Here is an 11,494-nt window from a genome sequence, read left to right as displayed (position 1 = left end):
CATCATCCTCCCAGTTGTCATGGTGTTTCCCCTTCTGCATGTTCCTTGTTCTGTAACCATCATCCTCCCAGTAGTCATGGTGTTTCCCCTTCTGCATGTTCCTTGTTCTGTAACCATCATCCTCCCAGTAGTCATGATGTTTCCCCTTCTGCATGTTCCTTGTTGTGTAACCATTATCAGCTGAACAGTATTCCATGCGTTTCAGTATTTTACTGTTGGCATAATATTACTTTGCTTTACGTACTAAACTGCTGTGGTATTTCTGTTCCGCATTGCGTGTCAATCTGCACAGTATTAGTCGAAGCTTTTCTTAAATCAGTATTGTGGATTTTGTGAGATTACAGTAAGTTTTAGAAGACCAAACACAATTAGTGTTGAATGTTTACAACAAGAAAAGTTGGTAATGTGTTACCCTGCTGTTAGGTGTGCAATAACTTTTTTCTTTTGTGCTTTATATTTCGCTCTAAATATTATGAAGAGATTGTGCCCTATGTAACATAATGTTTACAAGATAGTTGTTTGAATATAGGCGCTGTCAGAACATTGGCACCCTATCCGTTTTACTGTGATCAATTTAAGACTTTATATTAAAAGGCTGGAAACTATGTATGTTCTTGTGAATGACCATGCTCCGCTTTTACTTTCATACAAATATATCCAAGAGTGCAGAGAAAATATGTGGGTATCATATCTGTTTCAAGTGTTTCTCATGAGGTTTGATTTATTCAATTTATTCATTTATAAAGGTTTATTTCAGTGCTGGATTTTGCCAGTATTGTCAGGGTTTCTGCTGCATTCTTGTTTGTACATGTGAATATACTGAAGGAACTTCTACTTACCATTTTCTGTCATGCATTGATAATGTTTTAACACTGTAAAAAAAAATGACTCGCCTTGTTTTATATCATCATTTGTTAAGATATACACGTGAATATGTTGTATTATTTTGCATCTAGCATCAAGGATTTCCCCATCTCGGTATTATCTTTTATTTGAATGTTGTGAAGAGCACATTAAAACTGTGGAAATCTCTTGGTTCAGCGTTGTGTTGCTCATTTCTTTGCCCTACTTCAGCTGGTTTTCAATGCATGTACCCCATTCTGATAGCCCTACTTCAGCTGGTTTTCAATGCATGTACCCCATTCTGATAGCCCTACTTCAGCTGGTTTTCAATGCATGTACCCCATTCTGATAGCCCTACTTCAGCTGGTTTTCAATGCATGTACCCCATTCTGATAATCATCCGTCCACGCTATCGCTCATCTACGCAAAGGAAGGGGAAAGAATTGGAGCTAAAAGCCGAAATCTATCAAAACAGGAATACAAAGTTACCTCCCGTATGTTTTTAGCTAATGTTTCTGATAAGACGAAATCGATATCCGAATGTTCGACTTCAACAGTGATCTCCGTTCTGTTCTTCACAGATATGATAAAGACATCGTTCCAAGGTCAAAACAAGTCGAAATTTTGAGACTGCTGTGGGAAGGAGACCGTGATATTGTTGCATCACTCCCAACTAGTTACGGAAAAAGTATCGTCCGCTCCGTAACCATTTTGTTATGTTCACTTCTGCCATATTTAGAGTTGTTTGCACAGTAATAACATCCGCGAAAGATAGCTCGCTTAAAACTGTCTTACATAACAATTCCTTTCAATTTAAAAATTACACACCACCATGAAAAATCATTATCGACGATAGCGAATCTGCTTATGTCATTAACACATTACCAAAAGCTCTAAATACGTAAAAAATCGATTTCCTCTCCAGAGAGGGAAAACAAAGGATGAAAAATACATGACCCGAAGGGAAGGAACTCATTTTGACCCGAGTTCAGGATGGCATGTACTTGCAGCCTATGTTTCTTATCAATTTGTTAAACTCATGTCTCCCAGGTACAGATATATACGTACCCACTCATATGGCTCTATTTGACTTGGTATGGATATATCCGTCCATAGTCACTTCAGTCGCTTCCTGTAACGTCAATCTAACGCCTGCATTCCAGTGTGTTGATACCGTTTCTACAATTCTGAGTGACCGGCTGCAGGACAGCTTGTCTCAGCTATAAAAAAAAAACCCGCTGGTCAACATAGGTGGGGTAGAAAGTGTTGAGAGCCGTCTTAAGAAAACTTTTGGCACACAAATGATCCGCCCCTTGCTCGTTCTCACATCCACTGAATCACAGCCATTCAACAAATAACTTCTTTTTTTGATAAAAGTTTAATGAACTATAAAAGAGTAATGTTTGTAATTAAAAGTAAACCAAAAAATAATTTGTATCACAGGCCTGTTGAATGTGATGATAGGTGAAGGATGACGAATGTGATGTGGAGCACCAAATGCACGAACCATGGACGTCTAAGCTGGACCCAACAAACGGGAGCCTCCAGGAATGCCCTTAGTATTTGGACCCTTTACTTGCTACGAGAGAAAGATTTCTGGCACATAGCATCAGCTAAATCTGATCTCGAACACTTGCGTGGTTAAGTTGACTGGCCAAGAATCCCTGATCATTCGACGTAAAAATTCAGTTTGATTTAAGCTCAGCTTAGCTTCCCAAATCATAAGCCTCAATCTAGAAGTTCCAACCTGGATTTCTACGAGGCAAGAAACTCAAATGGACTGACTGACCTTGCAGATTCAGCTGAACCTTTTATTTACAACAGAACTGTATCATCTTGAGTATTTTCAAAGACCACTTGCATAGCTCTGGGTTATTGCTTGATTAATGCCCAAACGACCACAAGGTCAAGGTCAAGTTTACACATCGTGTTTACAGATTGTCACACAAGTGGAGTTTTGAAAAAGGTTCTTGTAAGGAATGCACTGTTCACTTTTCAATTTCACAGAATTTTCTTAAAATTCTTCTTTTCACCCCTTTCCTTTCTCTCTCTCAGCACCTAGTCCTAGAGCAGAGAAAAGTTCACAAATTCTCAGACAAGTTTAGATCTGAAAACTTCCGGTATTGCACTGTAGACTTTTCACAGAATGTACTTAAAATTCTGCTTTTCATCTTTACTCTTTAAAGGCATATGTACTCGATGACTATACACGCTAATTGCTTTACCAACAGCTGGAGACATGCTAAATTAAGTTCCCTGCAAAATATTGTGGTCTAGGACCCCTTCAATGTTGAGATATGTTAATTTTCATTTTGATCTGGATCGTCCTATTTATAGATTTGGCAACACATGTAACGTTGATGCAAGGGAGCTAACACCGCGGCTTTGTTGACATCCTCACTTTTTCAGAGGCTAGAACAAGCTGTAATGCATGTATTATGGTCCGCGCATGGTGACATATCGTCATTATATGGTCTTATGGTGCGTTTGACATCGATTATGGGCAAACTACACTTTGTAAACACGGGAGCGCGTACATATGCCTTTCAGCGGAACTTTAGCTTTCACGTACCTAGTCCTAGAGGCCATTCCACATCATGGAATTCCGGACGTGCCAAGTCATTTTGCAGTTTGGCAAGGTACCAACGGTGACCTAAAAGCTCCATGCTAGCACACTACTCTTCCTTCATCTTCATTACCGCCACGCCTTGTGATACCAACAGTGAAACCTGTTTCTTATGTTTTCATCTGGTACATCCAAAATAGCCTGGAGGTCCAGGAAATAACTGCTACAGGGGAGTGGTGGAGTTGGGTGGCTATCTGTTCAATATAATGTACACACAGCCAGCCACTGGGACATTTGACAAAGCACGCAACTTTTCTCCATTTTCGATTTTGTTTTAAACACAGAGCAAGACAGGTTTCACCGTTTAATGTATAATGCAAAACAAGTTAACATTGGGTTCAAGTTTGTCAGCTTCTTGTGATTTCAGACGCGTCACGAATTCTGACTTGAATTTGTCCTTTGGCAATTTGTCCTCCTGCCAGTGCGCACTCAGTGTGAACTCTAAAAACATCTTGCACAGCATAGTTCCATCTCACACCATCACTTTCCCTGGCCTGCACCTGTAGCGATGCTTTGATAGCAACGAAAGTATCCTTTTAGTCGCACTTATGTTACCATTTGTTCGTTGACCTTCCTTGAAAGCTACTGGTCAGCAGGTTCAATGCAACATATTCCCATTCTGGTTGATTTGGTCAGCAGGTTCAATGCAACATATTCCCATTCTGGTTGATTTGGTCATCGGGTCACCGACTTCTGCACCGATAAGCTATGTACATGCAGCACACGCTGCTCTGTGAGACCACAACAGCAGTTTCCAGCTGTTCACTGTGTTCACAACACTGCAGGGTAAGCTACAGTAGAATACCGATGTCACTCGGATTGCTCTCCCTCTGTCGGCGTATGTACAACGTAACTGCAGATCTTCTTACAACAGATCTCTTTCATTGCTCACATCTCTCGTGTGAACCTCCGATACTCTTGTCTTTATCATCAAAAAACACAAAAAAATTAACTTTGCGAAAAACAAAAAATGTCATTTCAAGCCCAACTTAGGGCAAGAAAAAGTGCAGTCCAAGGAAAAAGGTAACAGCTCCACTGTGACGCACTGGTGTCAGTGAAGAGCAGAGAAGATAGGTGTCCCTCTGGTCTAGTCCCAACTCTCATCATCAGCGGTGGTAGCAAACCCTCCACCACCGCCTGCATCACCACCACCACTGTCAAACTGCAACAGAGGCAAGAAAGAGCAAAGGTGTATACTTAGGTCACCACCATAAGCTTGAGCTTGTTGTTGATCCTTATCATGTATTATGTTGAATTATCTATAAATTGTGGAATAAACACTGTTTAAACCAAGGTGCATACTGGTGGCATTGCATACTGGGAAAATTACTATTCATTTCACTAAAACACCTTTTGGTTTTCTAAATCAATGGTTTTTCCAATGTAACATCTGCAGTTAACTAAACATATGCATGCGTGAAACTGATCAGAATTGAAAATAAGAACAAGAAGGGCAAAGCCCATACGACTCACATGCTTGACCTTGACATGACCAAATAACTAAACCTAGCAATGACATCATACACTAAGAACTGCTTTACACATTTTTCCTACCAAAATACATGTGAACTTGACCCAAGGTCAAGGTCATCCAAGGTCATGCAACACAAAGCTGTTAATTCAAGACATAGGAAGTACAATGGTGCTTATTGGCTCTTTCTACCATGAGATATGGTCACTTTTAGTGGTTCACTACCTTATTTTGGTCACATTTCATAAGGGTCAAAGTGACCTTGACCTTGATCATATGTGACCAAATGTGTCTCATGATGAAAGCATAACATGTGCCCCACATAATTTTTAAGTTTGAAACAGTTATCTTCCATAGTTCAGGGTCAAGGTCACTTCAAAATATGTATACAATCCAACTTTGAAGAGCTCCTGTGACCTTGACCTTGAAGCAAGGTAAACCAAACTGGTATCAAAAGATGGGGCTTACTTTGCCCTATATATCATATATAGGTGAGGTATTGAATCTCAAAAACTTCAGAGAAAATGTGAAAAATGTGAAAAATAGCTGTTTTTGAGACAACATTTATGGGCCCTGCGACCTTGACCTTGAAGCAAGGTCAAGATGCTATGTATGTTTTTTGGGGCCTTGTCATCATACACCATCTTGCCAAATTTGGTACTGATAGACTGAATAGTGTCCAAGAAATATCCAACGTTAAAGTTTTCCGGACGGACGTCCGGACGGACATCTGGACGGACGTCCGGACGGACGGACGACTCGGGTGAGTACATAGACTCACTTTTGCTTCGCATGTGAGTCAAAAATGAGGCCGGGGTCCAGGCCCTGGTGGGGTGCAGGGGCAACGCCCTGCTAAGAAGAAAACGAAAATCAGGCTTTTAAGGGTAAAAGTAGGCCTCTCCTGGTATATCAAACACACAAATTTGCACATTAAACAATGTAACAAATGCCAAGCTGTAGTCCGATAATTCGCACGCCCAGTGAAACAAAGTCACTGTGTTAGAAGAAATACGGATCGGATCTCCGGGGGGGGGGGGAGTTTTTAAAGATTTTCAAAATAAGGAATTCCTTATTTAACCAATTTCATTTGGCGGATTTCGCCCTGAGGCGGAAAAGTTTCGCCCATGCATATGGTTCCTATTCTTTCTTGTTTCTTTTTGAGCTTTCAACGGCAACATGCACTAAGTGATCAAGAAATGGCTGTAACTTCACTTGCTTTTAAAGATCTTTTCCCTATCTGGAAATCTAATTGTGCCACATGAACGTTTGTCTCAGAGGAGGAATAACACAGAACAAGAAGAGCAAACGCTCGATCGAGTCACTTTCGCAGTTCTGAATATTATATGAGGCATCAGATGGACAGGAAGAAATTGCTATTCACAACACAATGAGTCACGTTCACATAAAATTTGAGCCCGGTCACTTTTATAGTTTCCGAGAAAAGCCCAACGTTAAGTTGTGTGTTGCCGAACAGAAAAGGCTAGTTATCTCCCTTGTTTTTCTGATAACGTTCGTAAAAGGCTACAGATGTAAATACTTTGATGTAAAGAATAATCCTACAAAGTTTCAATCACATCCGATGAACTTTGTCAAAGATATAAAATGTCTAATTTTTCCTTTGACGCTGACCTGTGACCTTGAAAAAGGTCAAAGGTCAACGAAACCATCGTTAAAGTGTAGAGGTCATTGGAGGTCACGACTAAACAAAATATGAGCCCGATCGCTTTGATAGTTTCCGAGAAAAGATATAAAATGTCTAATTTTTCCTTTGACGCTGACCTGTGACCTTGAAAAAGGTCAAAGGTCAACGAAACCATCGTTAAAGTGTAGAGGTCATTGGAGGTCACGACTAAACAAAATATGAGCCCGATCGCTTTGATAGTTTCCGAGAAAAGTCCAACGTTAAGGTGGTGTCTACGGCCGGCCGGCCGGACAGACTAACACTGACCGATTACATAGAGTCACTTTTTCTCAAGTGACTCAAAAATGGTACACAAAGCTATTAAAAATAATGCAGAAATCATTGAACAAAAAAGAAAAGATGCATAAAATGGTTATCTGCTAGGTGCACTTACATTTTATGAAAACAAAACTTTTTTCTTCAAATGGGAGCATTTGCTTACAAATAGCACAGAGCAACAAAGTGCCACTAATCCTGTGAAAAGAAGAGAAGAAAGCTTACAAATAGCACAGAGCAACAAAGTGCCACTAATCCTGTGAAAAGGAGAGAAGAAAGCTTACAAATAGCACAGAGCAACAAAGTGCCACTAATCCTGTGAAAAGAAGAGAAGAAAGCTTACAAATAGCACAGAGCAACAAAGTGCCACTAATCCTGTGAAAAGAAGAGAAGAAAGCTTACAAATAGCACAGAGCAACAAAGTGCCACTAATCCTGTGAAAAGAAGAGAAGAAAGCTTACAAATAGCACAGAGCAACAAAGTGCCACTAATCCTGTGAAAAGGAGAGAAGAAAGCTGCACAAACCTTTCCTTTGTGACGGATATCCTTGCTGGCAAAGCGACCAGAGAACCTTCCAGCATCACCGCCGCCACCTGACGATGCATAGTCGGCCAGCCAGTCAGGAACTATTTGTCTTGACTGAAACACAAATACCAACATTACATTACAACTCTGTCCACCTGACGATGCATAGTCGGCCAGCCAGTCAGGAACTACTTGTCTTGACTGAAACACAAATACCAACATTACATTACAACTCTGTCCACCTGACGATGCATAGTCGGCCAGCCAGTCAGGAACTACTTGTCTTGACTGAAACACAAATACCAACATTACATTACAACTCTGTCCACCTGACGATGAATAGTCGGCCAGCCAGTCAGGAACTACTTGTCTTGACTGAAACACAAATACCAACATTACATTACAACTCTGTCCACCTGACGATGCATAGTCGGCCAGCCAGTCAGGAACTACTTGTCTTGACTGAAACACAAATACCAACATTACATTACAACTCTGTCCACCTGACGATGCATAGTCGGCCAGCCAGTCAGGAACTACTTGTCTTGACTGAAACACAAATACCAACATTACATTACAACTCTGTCCACCTGACGATGAATAGTTGGCCAGCCAGTCAGGAACTACTTGTCTTGACTGAAATACAGATGCCAACATTTTTTTATTCACGCTTTTTCCATGTGCGCATATCTATAACATTTCATAATTATTCTTTTTTTTTTTTTAAATACCGAGTCAAAACCATAAATAACAAGTCGCGTTAGGCGAAATTACTACATTTAGTCAAGCTGTGGAACTCACAGAATGAAACTGAACATAGTCCGCCGCTAGTGCAAAAGGCAGTGGAAGTGACGAGCCTGTTTGGCATGGTAGCGATTGCGCTGTGCTTTACTGTACCTCTCTTTGTTTTAACTTTCTGAGCGTGTTTTTAATCCAAACATCATATCTATATGTTTTTGGAATCAGGAACCGACAAGGAATAAGATGAAATAGTTTTTAAAACGATTTTGGAAATTTAATTTTGATCATAATTTTTATATTTTTAATTTTCAGAGCTTGTTTTTAATCCAAATATAACATATGTATATGTTTTTGGAATCAGAAAATGACGAAGAATAAAATGAAATTGTTTTTGGATCGTTTAATAAAAATATCATTTTAATTACAAGTTTCCGATTTTTAATGACCAAACTCACTCATTAGTTTTTAAGCCACCAAGCTGAAATGCAATACCAAACCCCGGCCTTCGTCGAAGATTGACTAAATGTAAAAAGCAAAAAATAGGTAATCTAGCTATGGGAGATAAAAAGAGGAAATGCCTGGGTTCCCTCCCCTCCATTAGCTGGCCAACACCTTGCTGTGAAAACCTCCAGCTGACTAGAAGTCAAGGATGGAAGGTAGCAGCAGTTTTATACAGTGGAACCCTCCTTTTTAAGACCTTGTTTTCTCCCACTTTCAGATAACCTCTGTAAAATTACCCCCATTTAAGACTCCTCAAAATATTTAAGACCTTGTTTTCTCACACTTTTAGATTATAAGCTCTGTAAAATTACCCCCATTTAAGACTCCTCCTTTTGAAGACCTTATTTTCTTAGATTTGTGGAGGTTTTAGAAGGGGGTTCCACTGTACTACTAACTCAGAGGCAATATCATGCAAGTCACCATACTTATACTTGCTGCAACAATAAATAAAGCCTCTCCCAACATGACAATTCCCAAGCGAGAGAGAGAAAACCAATGACTGCTCACCTCACTAAGGATCTTAACCAAGTCGGAGGCCAGAGCAAAATCAGTATCTTGACTGTAGAAGCTGGTGGCCTTTCCAAGATTGCCGCACCTTCCCGTTCGCCCGATGCGGTGCACGTATTCGTCTATGTCTGTCGGCAAGTCGTAGTTGATGACATAGGCCACGTCAGGAATGTCAAGGCCACGAGCGGCCACGTTGGTTGCGATCATCACGGGAGTCTTGGCCGACTTGAAGTCACGCAGCGCCTCCTCTCTCTCACGCTGCAGACGATCTCTGCAATCACAATGTATATAGAGAATACTACATGGCTTGCTGTGTCGTCACAACATATATTGAGAATACTACATGGCTAGACGATCTTTGCAATCACAATGTATAGAGAGAATACTACATGGCTAGACTTTCTTTATTTGGTGTTTAACGTCGTTTTCAACCGTTCAAGGTTATATCGCGACGGAGGGAAGGGGGGAGATGGGATAGAGCCAATTGACAATTGTTTCTTGTTCACAAAAGCACTAATCAAAAATTTTCTCTAGGGGCTTGCAACGTAGTACAATATATGACCTTACTGGGAGAATGCAAGTTTCCAGTACAAAGGACTTAACATTTCTTACATACTGCTTGACTAACATCTTTACAAACATTGACTATATTCTATACAAGAAACACTTAACAAGGGTAAAAGGAGAAACAAAATTCGTTGGTCGCCTCTTACGACATGCTGGGGAGCATCGGGTAAATTCTTTCTGGTCCCAACCAATATTGGACTCCCCCTAACCCGCGGGGGGCACATGGCTAGACGATCTCTGCCATCACAATGTATATAGAGAATACTACATGGCTTTCTGCGTCGTCACAACATATATTGAGAATACTACATGGCTAGACGATCTCTGCAATCACAACGTATAGAGAGAATACTACATGGATTGCTGCGTAGTACAATTTTACACGAGCATCAGACGATCTCTGCAATCACAACGTATATAGAGAATACTACAGGGATTACTTTGTTGTACCAGTTTTACACGATCTCTGCAATCACTACATATATAGAGAATACTACATGGATTGCTGTGTCATACCAGTTTTACGCGAGTTGCAGACGATCTCTGCCATCACTACGTTTATAGAGAATACTACATGGATTGCTGTGCCGTACCAGTTTTACACGGGTTGCAGACGATCTCTGCAATCACTACGTATATAGAGAATACTACATGGATTTCTGTGTCGTATTAGTTTTACACGGGTTGCAGACGATCTCTGCAATCACTACATATATAGAGAATACTACGTACATGGCTTGCTGTGTTGTACCATTTTTACACAAGTTGCATTTTAAAATATTGAACCGCGAGCGAAAGCGATATACACACGTGTGGTTTGAACGATATTGTTATTTCATGAGTGGTCTCTCATGTATGTAGGATAAACTGTTTTATGCACTTTTTATTCACTCTAACACATGAGCGTAATCCTTTCAGGATTCAGAACTTCCCCCGTTCTTCTTTTCTCTTAGCATGCAAGGTTACTTTCAGGAAGATTGTAATTTATGCAGTGCAGGCAAAAAGAAGTGGTCTGCAAAGCCTGGCATACCAAAGCCTGGCATACCAAAGCCTGGCATACCAAAGTGCACATGCATCGTCAGCACTGTGGCTAGTATACAACAGCAGAGGCAAGTCTGCAAATAACGCAAATCAAAATATTTTCCTTCCACACTGATTGTTTCTTTCAACGATGACATTTAAACTTTGCGACAGTTTTAGCACGGCAAACCAGAAATGAGATACTCACCCATGAATGCTTGTTGTGGGATAGCCAGTCTGTGACAGGTAGGAAGCAAGGAAGTCGGCATTTCGCTTCTGTCCCACGAACACCAGCACTCGCTGTGTGCCTGCAACAGAAGCCACATCATCTCATATTTTCACTTCATAACACTCAGAAATAAAGCGCACAACACCAAATTTACATCAGGTGGTTCCAAAGGCCTTACTTCACAAAGTATTTGTCAGTCATATCAAGGCATTCATAGTATCAGTGACAGTTTTTTCTTGTTAGTACACAGGTTAACTGGAACCAAACGTTGACTGCATTATCAGGAACATGCTTTGTTCAGAAAAATTATGTCAACATACATCCTAATGACACCATTTTAACATTTGTTGATCACATGTATTATATTCTTGTACCTTTTCTGCCAACCACATTCACTAGTAACTTTTGTAATGCTCTGCCGTGCCTAATTTACAACAAACCACTGGTTCGCACATGGTGCTCCTATCCCTTGCAATACAGACAAAGAAGCAAGCAATGAGAAACGGA

At 40.5% G+C, this 11,494-nt stretch overlaps 1 protein-coding gene across 1 annotated transcript in view; it reads right to left on the bottom strand.

Annotated features, from left to right (window-relative positions):
* Positions 1-2,202: 2,202 nt before the first annotated feature.
* The window catches only part of LOC138967607 (probable ATP-dependent RNA helicase vasa-like), a 29,122-nt gene continuing 19,830 nt past the window's right edge, over positions 2,203-11,494 (bottom strand). The window contains exons 10-14 of the mRNA XM_070340210.1: positions 10,967-11,066; positions 9,172-9,442; positions 7,423-7,536; positions 3,387-4,631; positions 2,203-3,021 (exon numbers count right to left, since the gene is read on the bottom strand). Of these exons, the coding sequence (XP_070196311.1) occupies positions 4,557-4,631; positions 7,423-7,536; positions 9,172-9,442; positions 10,967-11,066 (560 nt within the window). The 3' untranslated portion in view covers positions 2,203-3,021; positions 3,387-4,556. The remainder of the gene's footprint in view (positions 3,022-3,386; positions 4,632-7,422; positions 7,537-9,171; positions 9,443-10,966; positions 11,067-11,494) is intronic.

The sequence above is a fragment of the Littorina saxatilis genome, linkage group LG5 (genome assembly GCF_037325665.1).
Source record: "Littorina saxatilis isolate snail1 linkage group LG5, US_GU_Lsax_2.0, whole genome shotgun sequence".
NCBI lineage: Eukaryota > Metazoa > Mollusca > Gastropoda > Littorinimorpha > Littorinidae > Littorina > Littorina saxatilis.
This window is presented reverse-complemented; position numbering and strand designations above follow the sequence as displayed.